General features: G+C 50.7%; 2 protein-coding genes across 2 annotated transcripts in view; one reads left to right on the top strand and one right to left on the bottom strand.

Annotated features, from left to right (window-relative positions):
• Positions 1–20,679, bottom strand: part of LOC119974359 (unconventional myosin-Ic-like) — a 48,247-nt gene extending 27,568 nt beyond the window's left edge. Inside the window, exons 1-12 of the mRNA XM_038813129.1 lie at positions 20,614–20,679; positions 15,330–15,578; positions 14,014–14,094; positions 13,602–13,781; positions 12,976–13,074; positions 10,690–10,803; positions 6,875–6,946; positions 5,978–6,097; positions 3,615–3,697; positions 1,956–2,061; positions 1,530–1,610; positions 1,080–1,171 (exon numbers count right to left, since the gene is read on the bottom strand). Coding sequence (XP_038669057.1) covers positions 1,080–1,171; positions 1,530–1,610; positions 1,956–2,061; positions 3,615–3,697; positions 5,978–6,097; positions 6,875–6,946; positions 10,690–10,803; positions 12,976–13,074; positions 13,602–13,781; positions 14,014–14,094; positions 15,330–15,578; positions 20,614–20,679 — 1,343 coding nt within the window. The remainder of the gene's footprint in view (positions 1–1,079; positions 1,172–1,529; positions 1,611–1,955; positions 2,062–3,614; positions 3,698–5,977; positions 6,098–6,874; positions 6,947–10,689; positions 10,804–12,975; positions 13,075–13,601; positions 13,782–14,013; positions 14,095–15,329; positions 15,579–20,613) is intronic.
• Positions 20,680–20,769: 90 nt separating this feature from the next.
• Positions 20,770–25,309, top strand: part of LOC119974360 (unconventional myosin-Ic-like) — a 71,544-nt gene continuing 67,004 nt past the window's right edge. The window contains exon 1 of the mRNA XM_038813131.1: positions 20,770–20,937. Coding sequence (XP_038669059.1) covers positions 20,770–20,937 — 168 coding nt within the window. The remainder of the gene's footprint in view (positions 20,938–25,309) is intronic.

Below are 25,309 nucleotides of genomic sequence, written 5' to 3' on the forward strand. Positions count from 1 at the left end.
AATAGACTAATAGCTTTGCAGTTTATTGAAGAAAGCTAGTCCTTGAGGGGTCAGTCTGAGATTCATAGGGAAAGCACAGATTTGGTTGTATAGTTTGCTGGAAAATCATTCAAATACATGTGGTGAACTGTGGAATGGTGGGACTAGAGACAGACAGTGCACTCCTCCCATCCCAGCCGTAACAACAAATTAAGCCTCACATCAATCCTGATGTGATTCGCGATCAGCGCTGGAGACAGGAGTGAAGAACAGTCAGTGAAATTGGACAAGAAGGGTCAGCAAGCCACTGTAGTGACACATGTCATAGGGAGCAGAGGGATGGATGTTACGTTACTGATTGAGGATTTATGTTTCTGTGTCTTCCAACCCAGCTTGCTTGTTTAAAGGGACTGTATTACTGAGACTATTGTCGCCTACGATATACTTTCTAACCCATGTTAGCTTTTAAATCGGTGTGTGTTTGTGAAGCTAAGGGGAGTAAAGGGGTATTGTATCAATTTTTTTTAAATTTCCAATTAAGGGGCAATTTAGCGTGGCCAATCCACCAACCCGGCACATCTTTGGGTTGTGGGGGTGAAACCCACACAGACACGGGGAGAATGTGCAAACTCCACACAGGCAGTGACCCAGGGCCGGGATCGAACCTGGGACCTCGATGCCGCAAGGCAGCAGTGCTAACCACTGCGCCACCTGGAGTTCTGTATCATAATTAAACTTTGCAAACTAATCAAACATATCAAAAAATGTTCTTGTTGTTTAAACTAATTAGCGGTTCTATGACTCTATTCCTCCAAGTTTTCAAAACAAAAATATAAGTTACGGTCTTTTGAGCCAAGATTCCATTCTGGAATTTTCCCGTCCAGTTATAACATCAACTGGGATTGTAACAGCGATGTTGGGCATTAGTTACTAATCGCATTGAATTTCTACTGTTCCAAAACAGTTCATAAAATGATTGGAGGTTCCATCCAGTCTCGGAGCAGCTACTAACGGAAGGGAGAGACGGGAAAGAAGGAAGCAATGCAACAACAGACAGAATTGAAGGTGTTGGAGGGCAGGGTTAGAGGGAATCTACTCACGTTACAAAATGAGGATGTTTCCCAACTGTCTCTTCCAGTTTCTCCAGGAATGTTAAATCTGTCGCATCACCAGGCCGCAAACATTCTTCATCCTAAAACAGGAGGGGATCAGTGAAACAGCAAGAGAGGCAGAGATTGAAAAGATAGACGTCAGGTGAACAATGAAGCGGTGGGGTGGGGTGGGGGGGTGGGGTTGGGGGGGACATTTGGAGGCCATGTGATGAAACATCCAAGAATTCATCCAACCAGAGTTGGTAACCCATGGTGCGATGGGGAGGGACAGCCATTGACTTAATGAATCTTATTGGATGGAATGATGGAATAGGCTTGATGGGCCGAATAGCCCACTCCTGCCCCTAGGGGTTTCTATGGTACAGAGTAACAGGGATGGCTAACGTTAAGACTCAAGGCTGTATTTAAAACTGTAGATCAAATATTCAACATCCTCACCAAGATGGAGATGATTCCCTTGTGCTTCTCCTCAACCAAGTCACAGATGATTTTGTTGTTAAAATACTGAACAGGTTCCCACTGGAAAAACAGGATAAGAAATTCAAATAGAAAGGAACCAGGAAATTAGGATTTCTCTCAACATCACAAACTAACAAAAGCAAAGCCCAGGTTTTCGATCCACGGGTTCCTAATATCTGATCTTATTAATGAGAAACTCCTTGTCCTGGGCTCTCTCCAACACCGGAAACAATTGCTACCCATCTTCCAACGCCGTTTTCATTTTAAACACATGGATAAGATATCCTCTTAATCTTCGAAACACAATGGATTACAAGCCTAGTTCAGGAAAACTATCCTAAAATGTAACCCTTTTACACCCAGATCTTGCGCTACTGATCCAAGGGCCCGTGGTTTTGAGATTACCGCGATTCCTTCTGCCTCGTATTCCTCCTGCTCAGACTTCAGGGTCAGCTCAATGAATAGCTGCTGCAGTTTCTCATTGCAGTAGTTGATGCAGAACTGTTCGAAACTGTGGAGAAAAGGCAAGTTTAGTGAGAGGAGACACACACTAAGGCAACACTCAATCAACACTCTTCATTTCGCCCCACAACTCAATCCAACCTCACACTGCAATTTGTTTGCTTCCTTGTCGGCCTTCATCCGTATCAGCTCCTCCAGCTCCATGCAAAATCTCTGTTCCTCGGGAATGGGACTGGAGTCAGTCTGTAGACCCAGGTTGGATAAGGATGGAAGGTTTCATTCGCTAAAGGGAAAGGGTCCCCCTGGTCATTACCAATAACTCCTCCTGGTTCCAGTGCGTGGTGCCCCGGCTCTGAATCAGGGTCAGCTTCTCTGTGGGCTGCCATATACTGACATAAAGACTCACTCATCACAGGATGGTACTCTACACGAGGCCATTCAGCCCACCTGTGCCAGCACGTCAAAGAGCTATCCAGTTAGTCCACCCACCTTGCTCTTTGGCCATAGTCAAAATAGTTGGAGAAAATATCTCCTTAAACACGGTGTAGAAGGCAACAGCAAAGCACTGGTGTCCTCTGCCAAGCATAATCATGGAGCAATCTCATGGAGGACCATGATCATCAACACCCTTTAGGGGGATCTGGTACCATGAGTAAGGGGGCTCCCAGTAACCCTCAAGATTCTTCGCCATCAAAAACCCTTCAATCTCAGTGTGAAATTTGCAGTTGACCACCCGATTCTACACCTTTCAGGGGGACAGAAAAATTGCAGGTTTTCTATCCCATTTGTGTGAAGAAATGTTTCCGGAATTCACTCCTAAATCATGGAATCATAGAGTTTACAGGGCAGAAAGAGGCCATTCGGCCCATCGAGTCTGCACCACCCCTTGGGAAGAGCACCTTAACCAAGCCCACATCTCCACCCTATCCCCATAACCCAATAACCCCACCCAACCTTTTTGGACACTTAAGGGCAATTTAGCATGGCCAATCCCCCTAACCTGCACAGCTTTGCACTGTGGGAGGAAACCGGAGCACCCGGAGGAAACCCACGCAGACACGGGGAGGACGTGCAGACTCCACACAGACAGTGACCCAGCCGGGAATCGAGCCTGGGACCCTGGAGCTGTGAAGCAACTGTGCTAACCACTATGCTACCTTCTACTGTAAGACTGTGCCCCTTATTCTGGATTCCCACACCAGAGGAAATTGTAACTCCCTGTCCAACCCAAGGATTTCCTTTTATCATTTAATCACCTCAATTAGCTCGGCCCATAATCTTCCATGTTCAAAGGAGTAAAGAAACAAATCTAGTCCATTCCCCCTGTGCTCATATTTGAACCCTATCAGCCCTAGTATTATTCTGGTGACCCTGTGCTGAACCTTCTCCAGCCTATTAAATATTTCTCAAGGTGCCAGCGCCCAGAAAATGAACACAGTTACTCCAGATAAAGTCCAACTTGTTGCTTCATAACAAGTTCAGACAGTGCTGGAAAAACGCAGCTGGTCTGTCAGCATCTCTCAGTGTTTCTTGTGCCCTCGGTTATTATTTCACATTCCAGCATCCGCAATATTGTTCCTTATTTTACCGACAGCAAGTTACCTGTTGTGTTGGAACACCTCAAATCCATAAATATCCAGCAGTCCAATGACATTGGGCCTATTGCGGTCAGAATATGTGGAGTCCTGTCGGGGCAATGGGTACGGAAATTAAAATCCAATATATCAAATAAAGACACGTTCACTTGCAGAGAAATTGGGCTGCAACAATTGTGGAATTCAGATAAGGATTCGCTAATTTGATATCCCCGGAGCTTTTATCACATGACCCCCCCCTCCCAGTTCCAACAATGTCGCCACAACCACAGCGCAAGTCACCAAACGCACCAATCCCGGTGACAGTCCATCCATACAGTTCCACACCGCTCACCAACGGACCAATCCCAGTGACAGTCCATCCATACAGTTCCACACCGCTCACCAATGCACTAATCCCGGTGACAGTCCATCCATACAGTTCCACACCGCTCACCAAACGCACCAATCCCGGTGACAGTCCATCCATACAGTTCCACACCGCTCACCAACGCACTAATCCCAGTGACAGTCCATCCATACAGTTCCACACCGCTCACCAACCCACTAATCCCGGTGACAGTCCATCCATACAGTTCCACACCGCTCACCAACCCACTAATCCCGGTGACAGTCCATCCATACAGTTCCACACCGCTCACCAACGCACCAATCCCAGTGACAGTCCATCCATACAGTTCCACACCGCTCACCAACCCACTAATCCCGGTGACAGTCCATCCATACAGTTCCACACCGCTCACCAATGCACTAATCCCGGTGACAGTCCATCCATACAGTTCCACACCGCTCACCAACGCACCAATCCCAGTGACAGTCCATCCATACAGTTCCACACCGCTCACCAACCCACTAATCCCGGTGACAGTCCATCCATACAGTTCCACATCGCTCACCAACCCACTAATCCCAGTGACAGTCCATCCATACAGTTCCACACCGCTCACCAACCCACTAATCCCGGTGACAGTCCATCCATACAGTTCCACACCGCTCACCAACCCACTAATCCCGGTGACAGTCCATCCATACAGTTCCACACCGCTCACCAACGCACCAATCCCAGTGACAGTCCATCCATACAGTTCCACACCGCTCACCAATCCCAGTGACAGTCCATCCATACAGTTCCACACCGCTCACCAACGCACTAATCCCGGTGACAGCCCATCCATACAGTTCCACACCGCTCACCAATGCACCAATCCCAGTGACAGTCCATCCATACAGTTCCACACCGCTCACCAACACACTAATCCCAGTGACAGTCCATCCATACAGTTCCACACCGCTCACCAATGCACCAATCCCAGTGACAGTCCATCCATACAGTTCCACACCGCTCACCAACGCACCAATCCCGGTGACAGTCCATCCATACAGTTCCACACCGCTCACCAATCCCAGTGACAGCCCATCCATACAGTTCCACACCGCTCACCAACGCACTAATCCCGGTGACAGTCCATCCATACAGTTCCACACCGCTCACCAACACACTAATCCCAGTGACAGTCCATCCATACAGTTCCACACCGCTCACCAACGCACTAATCCCGGGGACAGTCCATCCATACAGTTCCACACTGCTCACCAACGCACTAATCCCGGTGACAGTCCATCCATACAGTTCCACACCGCTCACCAACGCACCAATCCCAGTGACAGTCCATCCATACAGTTCCACACCGCTCACCAACGCACTAATCCCAGTGACAGTCCATCCATACAGTTCCACACCGCTCACCAACGCACTAATCCCAGGGACAGTCCATCCATACAGTTCCACACCGCTCACCAACACACTAATCCCGGTGACAGTCCATCCATACAGTTCCACACCGCTCACCAACACACTAATCCCAGTGACAGTCCATCCATACAGTTCCACACCGCTCACCAACACACTAATCCCAGTGACAGTCCATCCATACAGTTCCACACCGCTCACCAACACACTAATCCCAGTGACAGTCCATCCGTACAGTTCCACACCGCTCACCAACGCACCAATCCCAGTGACAGTCCATCCATACAGTTCCACACCGCTCACCAACGCACCAATCCCAGTGACAGCCCATCCATACAGTTCCACACCGCTCACCAAACATATCAATATAATCCATCATAACTACTTTAACATAATCCATTGTAACCACCCTATATCGGAGTTGTTCACAGCGTCTTCCTGGTGATTAATCTTTAAGTGAGGACAACCCTGGAGAAGAAGGTGGTGTGGACTAAGTGTAAGTTTGTAGCCTGTGTTTGATAACCAGTCCTAGTCACCTGTCTCAGCGCACTGTCCAGCACAGGATTGAGAGCAACAGAAAGAGGTCTAAAGGCCCCCAATGGAAGAGCAGGATTTCTTACCCTGTGGGCTAGTGACTTGTTGATCTTGTGGACCAGCCAGGTGAAGGTGCGGCCGTAGATTGCCTTTGCCAGAGCATCCCGTGCATAAGCTGCTTGCTCAACATTCAACGGGCTGATCAGCTACAGGAGAAAGGTGAGAAATAATAATCAGAACATTGATAGCAACAGGGACAGCCATTCATCCCCTCGAGCTGGTTCTGTCATTCTATTAGATCATGACTGGTGTGCATCTCATCTCCATTTCCCCACCTCCGCTCCACATCCATTAATACCTGACCGAACACAAATCCGCCAATATTAGTTTTGAAATTGTCAATTGGCCTATTCCAACCTTTGTGAAGAAATATTTCCTGACGTCACATCAAGGAACCTAATTCTAATTTGAAAGTTCTGTCCTCATGTCCTGGACACCCCTCACTGGAGGAATAGACAGATAACTAATTTAACCATCTTAAATTTCACAACTGCAGACCTCTCAATCTTCTATACTCAAGGGAATGCAAAGCAATCGCTTATTGTCACGAGTAGGCTTCAATGAAGTTACTGTGAAAAGCCCCTAGTCGCCACATTCCGGCGCCTGTTCGGGGAGGCTGGTACGGGAATTGAACCGTGCTGCTGGCCTGCTTTAAAAGCCAGCGATTTAGCCCAGTGTGCTGAACAGCAACCTGTCAATATAATTTAACCCATTTGACCTCAGTATCATTCCCTCCAAGGCCAATATATTGTTCTGAAGCTCGGTTCCAGAACTGGGCAGGGTTACAACATACGGGGTTGACCAGATCTTTATCCAGCTATAATGTTACTACCTCCCTTTCTGTCCATTGGCAATACAACATTTAAACTGGCACATCTCATGTATCAGGAACAACGGCATTGGAACTAAGAGACAGTCCCCACCTCCTCTCCCTTGGCGATGATCTTCTTGTGGGTCAGAGCCTCTCGCAGGACAGTGCCAGGCACCCCAAGAAGCTGAAATTAAGAGGAAAAGAAAATGTTCATTTCACATAAGCCTTTATTGTATTGCAAAACTGAGCCCCTCCTCTCAAACTGGAGGGGGTGTGGTATGGGGTGGTGTGTAAGTTAGGGGGTGCAGGGTGTATGGGTAGAGGGAGGGACGTTGGGGGAGAAGCCAGGGAATCAGAGATTGGCATCGGAACTTGCTTTGTTGCTGCCGGGAATTAATTGAACAGCTGACTAATGATTATCTATCATTCCATATCACAGGAACTAAAATAAAAGAAGGACAAGGAGTCTTTTATATTTAAATGTAGCTGTTCGTTTAGATGACGTTTAGAAATTTCAGATTATCTGATGAAATCTGAGAGAGCCACAGAGGCTAAAAGAATGCAGAGAAAGATATCACATTGCAAAATATCTCAGTGATTGAGTGATTAATAACAAGTCCCATAAAGGAAGCACTCAGTCAGCAGAGGGTAGTACTGACAGCGGAGGGCAGTACTGACAGCGGAGGGCAGTACTGACAGCGGAGGGTAGTACTGACAGCGGAGGGCAGTACTGACAGCGGAGGGTAGTACTGACAGCGGAGGGTAGTATTGACAGCGGAGGGTAGTACTGACAGCGGAGGGCAGTACTGACAGCGGAGGGCAGTATTGACAGCGGAGGGTAGTACTGACAGCGGAGGGCAGTACTGACAGCGGAGGGTAGTACCGTCAGCGGAGGGCAGTACTGACAGCGGAGGGCAGTACTGACAGCGGAGGGCAGTACTGACAGCGGAGGGAAGTACTGACAGCGGAGGGTAGTACTGACAGCGGAGGGCAGTACTGACAGCGGAGGGTAGTACTGACAGCGGAGGGCAGTACTGACAGCGGAGGGTAGTACCGTCAGCGGAGGGCAGTACTGACAGCGGAGGGCAGTACTGACAGCGGAGGGCAGTACTGACAGCGGAGGGAAGTACTGACAGCGGAGGGTAGTACTGACAGCAGAGGGTAGTACTGACAGCGGAGGGAAGTACTGACAGCGGAGGGCAGTACTGACAGCGGAGGGCAGTACTGACAGCGGAGGGCAGTACTGACAGCGGAGGGTAGTACTGACAGCGGAGGGTAGTACCGTCAGCGGAGGGCAGTACTGACAGCGGAGGGCAGTACTGACAGCGGAGGGCAGTACTGACAGCGGAGGGTAGTACTGACAGCGGAGGGTAGTACCGTCAGCGGAGGGCAGTACTGACAGCGGAGGGTAGTACCGTCAGCGGAGGGCAGTACTGACAGCGGAGGGTAGTACTGACAGCGGAGGGCAGTACTGACAGCGACGGGCAGTATTGACAGCGGAGGGTAGTACTGACAGCGGAGGGCAGTACTGACAGCGGAGGGCAGTACTGACAGCGACGGGCAGTACTGACAGCGACGGGCAGTACTGACAGCGGAGGGTAGTACTGACAGCGGAGGGTAGTACTGACAGCGGAGGGCAGTACTGACAGCGGAGGGTAGTACTGACAGCGGAGGGTAGTACTGACAGCGGAGGGTAGTACTGACAGCGGAGGGTAGTATAGACAGCGGAGGGCAGTACTGACAGCGGAGGGCAGTACTGACAGCGGAGGGTAGTACTGACAGCGGAGGGCAGTATTGACAGCGACGGGCAGTACTGACAGCGGAGAGTAGTATTGACAGCGGAGGGTAGTACTGACAGCGGAGGGTAGTACTGACAGCGGAGGGTAGTACTGACAGCGGAGGGTAGTACTGACAGCGGAGGGTAGTACTGACAGCGGAGGGTAGTACTGACAGCGGAGGGTAGTACTGACAGCGGAGGGTAGTACTGTCAGCGGAGGGTAGTACTGACAGCGGAGGGCAGTACTGACAGCGGAGGGTAGTACTGTCAGCGGAGGGTAGTACTGACAGCGGAGGGCAGTACTGACAGCGGAGGGTAGTACTGTCAGCGGAGGGTAGTACTGACAGCGGAGGGCCGTACTGACAGCGGAGGGCAGTACTGTCAGCGGGGGGTAGTAATGACAGCGGAGGGCAGTATTGACAGCGGAGGGTAGTACTGACAGCGGAGGGTAGTAATGACAGCGGAGGGCAGTATTGACAGCGGAGGGTAGTACTGACAGCGGAGGGTAGTACTGACAGCGGAGGGTAGTACTGACAGCGGAGGGTAGTACTGACAGCGGAGGGCAGTATTGACAGCGGAGGGCAGTACTGACAGCGGAGGGTAGTACTGACAGCGGAGGGCAGTACTGACAGCGGAGGGCAGTATTGACAGCGGAGGGTAGTATTGACAGCGGAGGGTAGTACTGACAGCGGTGGGCAGTACTGACAGCGGAGGGCAGTACTGACAGCGGAGGGCAGTACTGACAGCGGAGGGTAGTAATGACAGCGGAGGGTAGTAATGACAGCGGAGGGTAGTACTGACAGCGGAGGGCAGTACTGACAGCGGAGGGCAGTACTGACAGCGGAGGGTAGTACTGACAGCGGAGGGCAGTACTGACAGCGGAGGGTAGTACTGACAGCGGAGGGCAGTACTGACAGCGGAGGGCAGTATTGACAGCGGAGGGCAGTACTGACAGCGGAGGGTAGTACTGACAGCGGAGGGTAGTAATGACAGCGGAGGGTAGTACTGACAGCGGGGGGCAGTACTGACAGCGGAGGGTAGTACTGACAGCGGAGGGCAGTACTGACAGCGGAGGGTAGTACTGACAGCGGAGGGCAGTACTGACAGCGGAGGGTAGTACTGACAGCGGAGGGCAGTATTGACAGCGGTGGGTAGTACTGACAGCGGAGGGTAGTATTGACAGCGGAGGGTAGTATTGACAGCGGAGGGCAGTATTGACAGCGGGGGGCAGTATAGACAGCGGAGGGCAGTATAGACAGCGGAGGGCAGTACTGACAGCGGGGGGCAGTACTGACAGCGACGGGCAGTATTGACAGCGGAGGGCAGTATTGACAGCGACGGGCAGTACTGACAGCGACGGGCAGTACTGACAGCGGAGGGCAGTATTGACAGCGGAGGGTAGTATTGACAGCGGAGGGTAGTACTGACAGCGGGGGGCAGTATTGACAGCGGGGGGCAGTATTGACAGCGGAGGGTAGTACTGACAGCGGAGGGTAATATTGACAGCGGAGGGCAGTATTGACAGCGGAGGGCAGTACTGACAGCGGAGGGCAGTACTGACAGCGGAGGGCAGTATTGACAGCGGAGGGTAGTACTGACAGCGGAGGGCAGTACTGACAGCGGAGGGCAGTATTGACAGCGGAGGGTAGTACTGACAGCGGAGGGTAGTATTGACAGCGGAGGGTAGTACTGACAGCGGAGGGTAGTACTGACAGCGGAGGGTAGTACTGACAGCGGAGGGTAGTACTGACAGCGGAGGGTAGTACTGACAGCGGAGGGCAGTACTGACAGCGGAGGGCAGTACTGACAGCGGAGGGCAGTATTGACAGCGGGGGGCAGTACTGACAGCGGAGGGTAGTACTGACAGCGGAGGGCAGTATTGACAGCGGAGGGTAGTACTGACAGCGGAGGGCAGTACTGACAGCGGAGGGTAGTACTGACAGCGGAGGGTAGTACTGACAGCGGAGGGTAGTACTGACAGCGGAGGGTAGTACTGACAGCGGAGGGCAGTACTGACAGCGGAGGGTAGTACTGACAGCGGAGGGCAGTACTGACAGCGGAGGGTAGTATTGACAGCGGAGGGTAGTACTGACAGCGATGGGCAGTACTGACAGCGGAGGGTAGTACTGACAGCGATGGGCAGTACTGACCCGGGACAGCAGTCTGATCTGATTTTCGCCAGTGATGGTGGCGTTTCCATCATCATCTGAGGAGCATTGTAAATTCCCCAGGTGCAGAACACTGGCTACAACATTCAGCAGCTCCTGTTCAAAGTAGAAAAGAAAATAAAGAGGTTCATAGATGATACAACAAGCTCCTATTCCCTCCCTCTGCCCCTCCCTCCATCCCACAGCTCCTTGGCCCTCTGTCTCACCTTGCCTCCTCCCTCCCTATCCCCCCTTCCTGAGCCTACTCTCGCTCTTCCCCTCTCTCTCCTTGCATCCTGGCCCTCGCCTTCCCTCTGCCTGCACCCCCACCCCCAGGGGAAGAGCCATTGACTGAAATACGGACACTGAGATTTGTACCAAACAGTGTGTCTGATGTTCTGACTTTAAAAATGACTCATTACTTTCTGGCATGCAGACAATTTAGTAGAAAATGCCTCCCACACAATTCCAGTAAATGTGGTTGACAGGTAAATATTTACTCAACAAACATCTTTCCCCATTCACAAAACAATGATGGAAAATCTTTGCAATGATCAAACTCACACCTTCTATTAGGGGCTAACATATTGGCTAACTCTGCTTTAGGGCCCAATGGACAGGATAGTAAGGACCAGTGCCATATTGTACCCTCAAGACAATTCACATCTCATTGAGGGATTTAATATCTTTCAGGTCTTCGAGGAACATACCAGGGGTTGACAGCTACTGTCCTCAAACAGGGCTGGAACCAAGCAATCCGCTTCTTCGTGATGACATCACTGCGCAATTGGTATAAATGCGAGGGACATCAACCCATCTCCTTTACCCATTGGGACTTAGAGAGGGAGAAGAGGGGAATGATTGCTAAACAGAAAACAGGGGCAGCAGGAGGCCAATTGGCTCCTCCAGCTATGATCATGGCTGATTCTCAACCATACAGAGAAGGAGCAGGAGGGGCCATTCTGCCCCTCGAGACTGCTCCTCCATTTAATCAGGTTATGTTTGATCTGATAGTAATCTCAAATCTGCATCGCTCCGACCCCCGATAACCTGTCACCTTCTTGCTGACCAAGAATCTATCCACTTCTGCCTTGGACATTTTAAATATATATATTTTTATTCAAATGTTTCAAATTTATACATAATACAAAATAATACAAAAACGAAGCAGAATAAAATGGCAATACACATGTACAACCCAGAAACCATAACCAAACCCCTCACAAAACCTAACCCCTCCCTCCCCTCTCCCCCTACCATAATAATAATCTTTATTATTGTCACAAGTAGGTTTACATTAACACTGCAATGAAGTTACTCTGAAAAGTCCCTAGAAGCCACATTCCGGCGCCTGTTTGGGTACACAGAGGGAGAATTCAGAATGTCCAATTCACCTAACAGCACGTCTTTCTGGACTTAGAACAAAGAACAAAGAAAAGTACAGCACAGGAACAGGCCCTTCGGCCCTCCAAGCCTGTGCCGACCATGCTGCCCGTCTAAACTAAAATCTTCTACACTTCCTGGGTCCGTATCCCTCTATTCCCATCCTATTCATGTATTTGTCCAGATGCCCCTTAAATGTCACTGTCAACTTGTGGGAGTTACATTTTCACAGTAACTTAATTGCAGTGTTAATGTAAGCCTACTTGTGACAATAATAAAGATTATTAGTTGAGATGACAGGTGGCCCCCTGAGAGATTATTTAGGTCAGAAACCCGGGTGACAGACACACGATGACAGACGATCTCCTGGCAGGAGCAGCTACAATCAACAGTCGCAGTTCCCACTTGTACAGAGGGAGGGAGTAACCTAGAGGCCATTAATATAGGATAAGATTCCAAAAGGTAATTTAAAAATCCATTAGGGAATTGAGAAGAAACTTCTTTACTCAAAGAGTGGTGAGAATGTGTAACTCACTGCTACAGTGTTTGAAATGAAGATTATAGATACAAGCTGGATTAACACGAGGCAGAATGGAATACAGCTACACAATGGTCGATTTAGATGAGAAGTGATGTGAGTGGGGAGGATTGTGCGGAGCATCAACATTGGCACGGGCTGGTTGGGCCAAATGTCCTGCCTCTGTGTGTATATGCTGTGTCATTCGCAGGGTTTCTAATCCAGTACTAGCATCGTGGCATCACCCTATCTGTCTCTGGCCACCCTGAAGCCTAGCTCATTCCTGCGAGGATTCAAACCCAGAATCATCACACCCCAAACCCAAACATAGTTCACTCTAGGCCATGTCTGAAATCACTGACGTGTCCCAGGACCAGCCCATAACCTACCTCTATGTCAGCGTTACTGAAATCAATGACAGACAGCGCCTTGTGCACTGTTTTCCAATCATTCTTATCGTTGATGGAGCTCACTTTTGCACAATGACCCTGAAAGACAGAACAGACATTTTCTTTGGTAAAAGGAACATTATCATCCACTGTCCCTGAGTAACAGTGGATTGTGATGGATCTCAGTAACGCAGAGCTCAAACTGATTTTCGGGAGCACATCTGCCAGAATTTCACTGGAGGTGGAAGTAAATCCACCCACCCTCCACCCAATATGTCCAAAATGTTCTCCCCTCCGTTTCTGCAGGTGTCGTCTTCCCTGAGCCCCAACACCGAGGTCACACATCCACCAATATGTCATCTTCCATGACCTTGACAGAGTGACTAACCAGGTTTAAACCCAGACAGTGAATGAAGACAGAAGGTTGCACTGTGTGAAGCATTGTCCTCTCCTCTTGTCCATGTATGTTCCAGTAGGGATGGGAGCTGGAGAGAGATCAAGTCTTGGCTGATTCCCCCACTAGCTCAGCGGATGCTGAGGTCAACCCAGCACAAAGACCTGCCTGGACTCTCTTCTCAACCCAAGTTCCTGCTTCCCCGCGCTCAGGCTCTCCAAACGCTCCTTACTTTCACTAGATATTGGTAGCTTTGGGGACTGCGTTCCAGCCCCAATCTCCTCAGGAGGTCCTCATCACCTCCTTCTATCACTTGGTAAAAGATGTGAAAGTTTCTCTCGCCGTGATTCTGATGAACGACCCGGGATTTCTCCAGCAGGTAATTGAGGATGTGACCTCCCACTGGTGCCCCCTATAAACACAAGACACAGTAAGTTACCAACAATGCAACAAAACCACTCAAACATTCCCTCTGGGAAGGATGGGGAAGAGTGCGCGAAGCCCGATGGTTACTTAGTCTAACTGGCGAAAACTGAGGAGCGCAAGTCCTCAAAGTCTGATCAACTTCAACCTCACAGACTGTCCTGTTCAGTGATCCCAACATTTACAACAACTCGGATTGCAGGAATATTTCCCTTTCTTACCCTGAAATCAAACTGGACGTCCATGTACTTGCCAAAGCGGCTGGAATTATCATTGCGTAAGGTTTTAGCATTTCCAAATGCCTGAAATAGACAAACAAGGATTGTTGGGTCAAGGTTAGCCTCTGTGCTGCAAACAAACAGTTCCTCACAAAGCAGTAAACTCCCAAACAATTCTGTGTGAAAACCAACACTAGGAATGGGGACACGGCCGTCAGAAGATTCTCATCATTCCAGATTCAGAACTACTTTCACACATAAACAAGTAAAATCCTGCAAATGGTGGGAATCTGCAATACAGACGGGAAAGGCTGGAAACATCCCACTGCTCTGCAGCATTTGCAGAGAGCGAAGCAGAGTTCACATTTCAGGTCGATTTTCTCCCTCCTCCTTGTCCTGATCAAATGTTAACTCTGTTCACCCCATTGCCCCTATCAGAGCTCTCCACTGGCACCAGGCCTGCTCCTCAGTTAGGAACTGTCCAGGACAGACTCAATCAGGAAAGCTCCATCCGGTGGGAGATAAATCAAAGTTCAATATTTCCCCGCAGAGATCAGGGGCGGGATTCTCCCCTACCCGGCGGGGCGGGGGGTCCTGGCGTAGCTGAGTGGCGCCACCCACTCCGGCGTCAGGCCTCCCTGAAGGTGAGGAATTCTCCGCACCTTTAGGGGCTCGGCCCGCGCAGGAGTGGTTGGCGCTACACCGACTGGCGGCAAAACCGGCGGCAACGGCCTTTGACACCCGCCGGCGGGGCTGGCCGAAAGGCCTTCGCCAGTTTCGCGCATGCGCCGGTGCGTCATGCACGGTAAGGGGGGGGTCTCTTGCACCTCCACCGTGGTGGCGGCGGAAGAGAAAGAGTGCCCCCACAGCACTGGCCCGCCCGCCGATCGGTGGGCCCCGATCGCGGGCCAGGCCACCGTGGGGGCACCCCCGGGGTCCGATCACCCCACGCCTTCCCCAGGACCCCCGGGGCCCGCTCGCGCCGCCAATCCCGCCTCCACCAGAGGTGGTTTAAACCACGTCGGCGGGAGAGGCCTCCCAGCGGCGGGACTTCGGCCCATCGCGGGCCGGAGAATCGCCGCGGGGGGCACGCCGATCGGCACGATTCCCGCTCCCGCCAATTCCCAGGTGGCGGAGAATTCCAGCCACGGCGGGGGAGGGAATTACGCCGGCCCCGGGCGATTCTCCGACCCTGCGGGGGGTCAGAGAATTCCGCCCCAGGTGCTGTGCATTTGGAAATTTGCAGCAACGTTTTTGCCCAGGACAGTCCATCATGGGGAGTATCCATAGTTAAGAAGGTGCCAGCACCATTTGCTTACCTCCAGCACCGGGTTAGACTGGAGTAGCCGGTCTCTCACAGTCTCCACTCTCACACTGGCTGGACAGGTCACTGCGTAGTACTGAAGAATCTTCTTAGAGGCTTCGGTTTTCCCAGCTCCACTCTCACCGGAGATCAGGATGCACTGGTCTTTCTGCTCCGACTTCATCGAACGGTACGAGTTGTCTGATATGGCATAACTACAAAGCACAGAGAGTGTGGTTAGGAGCTGGTATTTGGGAATGCAAACCTATCAAACACTCCTCAAAATGTAACTCTTTTAGCCCAGGGGGGTGTGATTCTAGTGAATCTATGCTGTATCCCCTTCCAAGGTCAATATATCCTTCTTGAGGTGTGGGCAGATGGTGTCTAAGCAGAGGCTGATGTCACTATAATCTTCTCTCTGGCCCTTGCCCACGAGTGAACCCAGACCGTTGCCATTTGGCCTGAGGGGCATCACCATGGAGCCTAATTATGTCCTGGCCGGGGAAGAGGCAGGTTCAAATCGGGGATATGGCTGATTCTTCCCTTCTTCCTTCCCCGGGAACACATACTCAATTGTAGCATTGCCCAGCCCCTTCGATATAACCTTTATTAGTGGCACCTGTCGGTTTACGTTAACACTGTGGTGAAGTTACAGTGAAAATACCTCAAAGGGAGCAGTGTGGTGTGTGTGAGAGTGGAGTTAGCGATGCTGCCACAGCCAAACACATTACACAGCAGTAATGGCGTTGCCTTTAGTCAGCAGGGTGTTGAACAAAGCCTTTCAAGTTGAAACTGCCTAGCCAGGAACATCAAACATTTGGGGTTGTGAAATCCCGTGGCCATAGAGCGAACCCTCGATATTAACAACTTCCAGGCAGCACGGTGGCCTAGTGGTTAGCACTGCAGCCTCACGGCGCTGAGGTCCCAGGTTCAATCCCGGCTCTGGGTCACTGTCCATGTGGAGTTTGCACAGTAAGAGATCTTACAACACCAGGTTAAAGTCCAACATGTTTGTTTCAAACACTAGCTTTCAGTAAAGGAGGTCAGTGAGGTCAGGGGGTGTTGGGTAAAGCAGGTCAGTGAGGTCAGGGGGTGATGGGTAAAGGAGGTCAGTGAGGTCAGGGTGATGGGTAAAGGAGGTCAGTGAGGTCAGGGGGTGATGGGTAAAGGAGGTCAGTGAGGTCAGGGCGATGGGTAAAGGAGGTCAGTGAGGTCAGGGTGATGGGTAAAGGAGGTCAGTGAGGTCAGGGGGTGATGGGTAAAGGAGGTCAGTGAGGTCAGGGGGCGATGGGTAAAGGAGGTCAGTGAGGTCAGGGCGATGGGTAAAGGAGGTCAGTGAGGTCAAGGCGATGGGTAAAGGAGGTCAGTGAGGTCAGGGGGTGATGGGTAAAGGAGGTCAGTGAGGTCAGGGGGCGATGGGTAAAGGAGGTCAGTGAGGTCAGGGGGCGGTGGGTAAAGGAGGTCAGTGAGGTCAGGGCGGTGGGTAAAGGAGGTCAGTGAGGTCAGGGGGTGATGGGTAAAGGAGGTCAGTGAGGTCAGGGTGATGGGTAAAGGAGGTCAGTGAGGTCAGGGGGCGATGGGTAAAGGAGGTCACTGAGGTCAGGGGGCGATGGGTAAAGGAGGTCAGTGAGGTCAGGGGGCTGGGTAAAGGAGGTCAGTGAGGTCAGGGCGGTGGGTAAAGGAGGTCAGTGAGGTCAGGGGGCGATGGGTAAAGGAGGTCAGTGAGGTCAGGGGGCGGTGGGTAAAGGAGGTCAGTGAGGTCAGGGGGCGATGGGAAATGAGAGAAAGTTAGAGGGCGGCAGCTGTGTGAATGAGCTGTGGTTCTCGGAGGGTGCAAGGTGAGAGACTGGCCAGGATGGTGCTGGAGTAGTCAAGTCTACACTTGACAGAGATATGGATGAGGATTTCAGCAACAGTTGAACAGAGACAGGCGCACAAGTCTGCCAATGCTGTGCAGTCAGTACTAGCCAGGTAAACAAATCCCACTGGATTCGCACCCCATTCACTAGATTCACCCTCTCCATTACCGACCAACTAAAGCAGTCGTGTGGACAATCCACAAGATGCACTGCAGCAACTTACCAAAGCTTCTTGGGAAGCACCAAACCCAGGATCTCTACTACCAGGAAGGACAAGGCCAGCAGACACGTGGGAACATCGCCGCCAGCCAGTTCCTCTACAACTTACTCATCATCCGTTTCTTCACTGTCGCTGGGTCAGAATCCTGGAACTGCCTAACAGCACTGTGGGTGCACCTACACCACATGGACTGCAGTAGTATCGGGCTCACCACTACCTTCTCATGGGAAATTAAGGATGGGCAAATAAATGCTGGCGTACCCAACATAGATCCATAGAAGATAGGAGCAGGAGGAGGCCTTTCGGCCCTTCAAGCCGTCTCCACCATTCATCACCATCATGGCTGATTTTCATAGAATTTACAGTGCAGAAGGAGGCCATTCGGCCCATCGAGTCTGCACCGGCTCCTGGAAAGAGCATCCTACCCAAGGTTAACACCTCCACCCTATCCCCATAACCCAGTAACCCCACCCAACATTAAGGGCATTTTGGAAACTAAAGGCAATTTATCATGGCCAATCCACCTAACCTACACATCTTTGGACTGTGGGAGGAAACCGGAGCACCCGGAGGAAACCCACGCACACACGGGGAGGATGTGCAGACTCCCCACAGACAGTGACCCAAGCCGGAATCGAACCTGGGACCCTGGAGCTGTGAAGCGATTGTGCTATCCACAATGCTACCGTGCTGCCCGATCGGTGCTATGTCTTTTCGTCCGACGTCATTTCGTCCAACGACACTTCGTCCACGTCTTTTGGTCCAACGTCTTTTTGTCCGCCCGTCTTTTGGTCCAACGTCACTTCGTCCACTTATCCAATTACAAATAGTTTAATTTAGTTTTTCAATGTTACTGCTCAAGGATCCTCTCCACCTATTTCGCCTCTTGAGGTTGAGTTCTGCATTTGTGCTGCTTGATCTCCAGACATTATTAAGATAATTGCAGGATATTCACCCATGTATGCTCCAGCGTGATGAGAGCCATTGTATCTGATGGAATATTTGATCATTTCAGACCTGTAATGTCAGAACCCACTGCCAACCAGAGGTTTTAATCACTCGACGAAAATCGAGTTTAAATCTGCTTCTTTCAGAACTGCATTCATTGTCTAAATCCAATTAGACTCCCACTTATATCTGTGTCTGTCGGAATTGTAGAATATCAAATCATCTTGTCCTCTCCCCATTATTCTCTCTCGGGTACAGTTCTGGAAATCTAACTTTTAGGGAATTTCGGGAATTTACAATTTACATCAATTTTAAGTAATTTCGGGAATTTTAAGTAATTAGTAAACTTTTAGATTTTTAAACTGCATTTTTAGATTTTTTAACTTTTTAACTGCATTTTTCAACTTGCATTTTACTTGCATTTTATCAATTACTTGCATTTTAGCAATTAAATTCACTTGCTGTATTGTACTTGCATTTTAGCAATTAAATGGTTTTATACGGAGTTAATTTGTAATTGGATAATTGGACGAAGTGACGTTGGACCAAAAGACGGGCGGACAAAAAGACGTTGGACCAAAAGACATGGACGAAGTGTCGTTGGACGAAGTGACGTTGGACGAAAAGACGCGACACGGCTCGATCATCCAACTCAATAGCCTAATCCTGCTATCTCCCCATAGCCTTTGATCCCATTCTCCTCAAGTGGTATATCCAGCCACCTCTTGAATATATTCAAAGTTTTAGCATCCATGAATTCCACAGGCTCACCACTCTGTGTGAAGAAATATCTCCTTATCTCTGTCCAAAATGGTTGACCCTGAATCCTCAGGCTGTGACCCCTGGTTCTGGACACACCCCATCATTGGTAACATCTTCCCTGCATCTACCCTGTCCAGTCCTGTTAGAATGTTTTAATCCCTATGAGATCCCCCCTATATTCTTCGACACCTACATTCCGAGAACAAATAAAAAAAGGAGAAAATAGGACCTACATGTTCCTATTTCCCCACATCACAATACAGTTCTAATCAAACTGAACATTACTGAAAAGGGACATTTTTTGTCTCAGCTTTTGCCAATGTGGCACATGTGTGTGTACTGGAAACTACATCCATTAATACACAGGGCCGTGTTTGTTGCATTCAGTAAGAATACGTACACCCATATGTATCCTTCACCCGATGCCGGTGTCTATGTATTTACATTGTGTTGTCCTATTATGTATTTTCTTCCCATGTACTAAATCATCTATTGAGCTGCTCGCAGAAAAATACTTATCACTGTACCTCGGTACACGTGACAATAAACAAATCCAATCCAATCTATATTGCACCTAATTCTGGGCAGTTAACTGTCAGTCACCATCACCTGGTGCATTCTCCATGACAATGCCTCAACCAATCAGGGGTGGCGTAGTGGTATTGCCATCGGACAAGTAATCCAATGTTCTGGGGACAATAATCTGGGAATCCAGGTTCAAATCCCACTCTGGCGGATGGTGAAATTTGAATTCAATTTTTAAAAACCTGGAAATAAAAGTCAATGAAACAATTGTTGAGAAACCCATCTGGTTCACAAATACCCTTTAGGGAAGGAAATCCACCATCCTTACCTGGTCTGGCCTATATGTAACTCCAGATCCACAGCAATGAAGGAAGGCAGAGGTTCAAGAAGGCAGCTTTTCACCACCCACTGAAGGGCAACTCGGGATGGGTAATAAGTGCTGGCCTAACCAGGGACGCCCACGGCTCTTAAATGCCCTCTGAAATGGCAATTAGGGATGGGCGGCACCCACACCCAATAATTTAAAAAAGGAGTCCACTTGCCAACTCTTCCCATACAGTATAGATTTGTTGATTTCCCTTCCAGGTAAACCTGATGCGTGCGAGTTAAAAAGCTTTGACAAAAGATGTATTTTTTTCCAGTAATAGCATACGTTCTGTACCACCAAATAACTATTTGTAATCAAATTGTTACACAAAAGGACAGGTTTTCTTGGTCAGTGTTTAATATTCTATCAAAGGGCGGCACAGTGGTTAGCCCTGCTGCCTCATGGCGCCGAGGTCCCAGGTTCGATCCCGGCTCTGGGTCACTGTCCGTGTGGAGTTTGCACATTCTCCCCGTGTCTGCGTGGGTTTCACCCCCACAACACAAAAGATGTGCAGGGTAGGTGGATTGGCCATGCTAAATTGCCCCTTAATTGGATATATTGTTTTAAAATTAAAAATAATATTCTACCAAATCCCACAAGCCAGTAACTTGCAAGATACCATCAGCTTACGCCGGAACTTTCCCTGACTAACAGTTCTGGCAGTCAGCCAAGTCGATCTTCCCATATTCAGGAACAATTGTTTGGCAGGAAAGCTCTGGAATCAGTGAAACCATCACACACACAGTGAACCTTCGCCTCCCAGCAACCTTCCAAAATGGACGTAAATAATCAACAGTTCTGGGCCCTGAGGAATGAGGAAAACATCAGGGTGGAAGAGCAGGAACATTCTCACGCCATCAAGCAGCGTCCCAGGGGTCAGCTCCTCTTCATTATTTTAAATGAGTTGGACATGGATAGAATATCACTGATATGCCAGGGGGTGGTAAGGAATAAACACTTGCACAGTTTTGGCACTTTCCAGAACCTCAGATTGCCCCCAATGACGTACTTTTTAAAAATGTAGTTACAATTGTCGAAAGCAAATCACACAGCAAGATCCCACACACAGCAATGAGAATGTGACGGGGTTGGCGGAGGATGGGAGCAGGTTGGCGCTGCAGCACCTACTCTGTCTAAAACTCACTGCTTTTACTGCTCTGGCACCAGCTCACAGTAAACAGGTGGAATGGGGAGATCACAGCAACAAGATTGATTCCGTGCAAGAGGGAGGAGTTGTGTCATTGCATTAATAATCCAGGAGAAGCAGAGTTTCGATCGCCAAGGCACCATGATCATTTCAACTCAATTTCCAAACTGGGAATGAAAGGTAGGACCCAGTAAAAATGACCATGAAACAATTGGATTGTCACAAACAACCCACCGGGCTCGATGTTCATTTCGGGAGGAACCTTGCTGAGCTTACCTGGCTAGAAAGGTGACTAACCCGATTGATTCTCAGCTGCCCTTTGAATCATGGCAAACGGAAATGTGGCCAGCGGGTGGCACAGTGGTTATCACTGCCGCCACATGGTGCCGAGAACCCAGGTTCAATTCAGGGTCACTGTCCGTGTGGAGTTTGCACATTCTCCCCGTGTCTGCGTGGGTTTCGCGCCCCCACAACCCAAAAAGATGTGCAGGGTCGGTGGATTGGCCACGCTAAATTGCCCCTTAATTGGAAAAAAAGAAATGTGGCCAGAACCACTCATAGCACGAGAACACTCATCTTCAACAAAGCAGGATATTGCTATGCACGGGGTGCAGATGGCTCGGGCGAGAATGAGTGGGTTCTTTCAGGGGGTAGCAGATGAGTGTGAGAGGTGTGGGCGGGGGCCAGCGAATCACTTGCACATATTTTAGGGTTGTGAAAAATTGGGAAGATTCTGGGCGGAGTGTTCCCAGTCTTAGCCAGGATAGTGGAGGAGGTGGACCCGGACCCTTTGGTGGTGATATTTGGGGTTTCAGAGAAGCCGGAGCTCATGGAGAGGAGGAAGGCCGATGTCTTGGCCTTCGCCTCTCTGATTGCACGGCGGTGAATTTTGCTGGAGTGACAGTCGGCATCGCCGCCGTGGGTAGCAGCTTGGTTGGGTGACCTGTACGACTTCCTGCGATTAGACAAGTTAAAGTCTGAGTTAAGGGGCTCTTCAGGGGGTTTGATGAAAGGTGGGGGATGTTTGTGACCGTGTTTGAGGGGCTGTTCGACGCAGGGGAGGGGTGATAAAAGGGAAAAATCTATACAGACTGTATAGTTGATTGTAGGGACGCATGTTTCCCTGCGGTGTTTATTCACTGTAACCTGTTTTGATACATGTTTGTTATAAAATACATGGTAAAAAAAAGCTGGATTAAACTCTGACATTGGAAGTTGGAGTGGATCCCAGGCTGGATTCACTCTCTTCATTCAGGATTAGGCAAGAATCAACAAATGTTATTTTGAGGTCAGACATGCTGAGTGGGTAGAATTCTCAGCTGAGTCAGTAGATGTGGGTTCATGCCCATGGCCTGACTGTGCGGACACTGCAGTACAGTACTGAGGGAGTGCCGCACTGTCAGAGGGTCAGTACTGAGGGAGTGCCGCACTGTCAGAGGGTCAGTACTGAGGGAGTGCTGCACTGTCAGAGGGTCAGTACTGAGGGAGTGCCCGCACTGTCAGAGGGTCAGTACTGAGGGAGTGCCGCACTGTCAGAGGGTCAGTACTGAGGGAGTGCTGCACTGTCAGAGGGTCAGTACTGAGGGAGTGCCGCACTGTCAGAGGGTCAGTACTGAGGGAGTGCCGCACTGTCAGAGGGTCAGTACTGAGGGAGTGCCGCACTGTCAGAGGGTCAGTACTGAGGGAGTGCCGCACTGTCAGAGGGTCAGTACTGAGGGAGTGCCGCACTGTCAGAGGGTCAGTACTGAGGGAGTGCTGCACTGTCAGAGGGTCAGTACTGAGGGAGTGCTGCACTGTCAGAGGGTCAGTACTGAGGGAGTGCCGCACTGTCAGAGGGTCAGTACTGAGGGAGTGCCGCACTGTCAGAGGGTCAGTACTGAGGGAGTGCCGCACTGTCAGAGGGTCAGTACTGAGGGAGTGCCTGCACTGTCAGAGGGTCAGTACTGAGGGAGTGCCGCACTGTCAGAGGGTCAGTACTGAGGGAGTGCCGCACTGTCAGAGGGTCAGTACTGAGGGAGTGCCGCACTGTCAGAGGGTCAGTACTGAGGGAGTGCCGCACTGTCAGAGGGTCAGTACTGAGGGAGTGCTGCACTGTCAGAGGGTCAGTACTGAGGGAGTGCTGCACTGTCAGAGGGTCAGTACTGAGGGAGTGCCGCACTGTCAGAGGGTCAGTACTGAGGGAGTGCTGCACTGTCAGGGGGTCAGTACTGAGGGAGTGCTGCACTGTCAGAGGGTCAGTACTGAGGGAGTGCTGCACTGTCAGAGGGTCAGTACTGAGGGAGTGCCTGCACTGTCAGAGGGTCAGTACTGAGGGAGTGCCGCACTGTCAGAGGGTCAGTACTGAGGGAGTGCGCACTGTCAGAGGGTCAGTACTGAGGGAGCGCCGCACTGTCAGAGGGTCAGTACTGAGGGAGCGCCGCACTGTCAGAGGGTCAGTACTGAGGGAGTGCTGCACTGTCAGAGGGTCAGTACTGAGGGAGTGCTGCACTGTCAGAGGGTCAGTACTGAGGGAGTGCCGCACTGTCAGAGGGTCAGTACTGAGGGAGTGCCGCACTGTCAGAGGGTCAGTACTGAGGGAGTGCCGCACTGTCAGAGGGTCAGTACTGAGGGAGTGCTGCACTGTCAGAGGGTCAGTACTGAGGGAGTGCCGCACTGTCAGAGGGTCAGTACTGAGGGAGTGCCTGCACTGTCAGAGGGTCAGTACTGAGGGAGTGCCGCACTGTCAGAGGGTCAGTACTGAGGGAGTGCTGCACTGTCAGAGGGTCAGTACTGAGGGAGTGCCGCACTGTCAGAGGGTCAGTACTGAGAGAGCGCCGCACTGTCAGAGGGTCAGTACTGAGGGAGTGCCGCACTGTCAGAGGGTCAGTACTGAGGGAGCGCCGCACTGTCAGAGGGTCAGTACTGAGGGAGTGCCGCACTGTCAGAGGGTCAGTACTGAGGGAGTGCTGTACTGTCAGAGGGTCAGTACTGAGGGAGTGCCGCACTGTCAGAGGGTCAGTACTGAGGGAGTGCTGCACTGTCAGAGGGTCAGTACTGAGGGAGTGCCGCACTGTCAGAGGGTCAGTACTGAGGGAGTGCTGCACTGTCAGAGGGTCAGTACTGAGGGAGTGCCGCACTGTCAGAGGGTCAGTACTGAGGGAGTGCCACACTGTCAGAGGGTGGGTGTAACAGATCCTATTTCACAGAGTAGTTATCTCTGGCTCTCTGGCCAGCACTGATCTGCTGATTTTCACACTGTAGACAGTGAATTCTCACAGTGGCTGCTGTATCTGATCTGACCACATGGACATTTTGATTGTGAATTCAAATTCCAACTCTTCTCAGCCTGATGATAGAATAGAATCATCAAAACGTCCAGTACAGATAGAGGCCATTCGGCCCATCGAGCCTGCGCCAGCCATCCTTCTGATACCATTTTCCAGCACTGCAGAATGAGGCCGTTCGCCCATGAAGTCCGCACTGACCCTCTGAAAGACCACCCTACCTGGGCCAGTCCCCCACCCTATCACCGTAACCCCACCTAGGGCCCATTTAGCATGGCCAATTCTCCTAATCTGCACATGTCTGAACTGTGGGAGGAAACCGGAGCACCCGGAGGAAACCCACGCACACTACGGGGAGAACGTGCAGACTCCACACAGACAGTTACCGAGGCCGGAATCGAACCTGGGGCCCTGGGACTGTGAGGCACCAATGCTAGCCACTGTGCCACCATGCCACCCAGGTCTCTGGCGCTGTGAGGCAGCAGTGCTAACCACTGTGCCACCGTGCCGCCCCATCACCATTTCTTGTCTATAACTCCAGCAGCTCCTCATTCACCAGCTGCTGTTTAAGTCGCTTTCAAAATTATTGATGGGATAATTAGTTTCCAACATTTTTCACAATCTCAATCCAACCCTTGCCAATTAAATGGCTTAGAATAGGTTAGTACATTGGGTTCCTGATGGTCGAATCCTATCCACCATCCCACCCCCTCACCTCACCCAGACCGCACCCAGACCCCACCCTCCTCCATACAAACCCTGCCACCGTCCCCACCAACCGCACCCACTACCTGCCTCCCATCCCCTCCCTCACCTCGCCCACCGTGCCCCAGCCGAGCTCGCTTCTTCTGTCATCACAAGCTGTCAGAGGTAAACGCTTGAATCAGCTGTAAATATTTCAGAAC

The sequence above is a fragment of the Scyliorhinus canicula genome, chromosome 12 (genome assembly GCF_902713615.1).
Source record: "Scyliorhinus canicula chromosome 12, sScyCan1.1, whole genome shotgun sequence".
NCBI classification, from domain to species: Eukaryota; Metazoa; Chordata; class Chondrichthyes; order Carcharhiniformes; family Scyliorhinidae; genus Scyliorhinus; species Scyliorhinus canicula.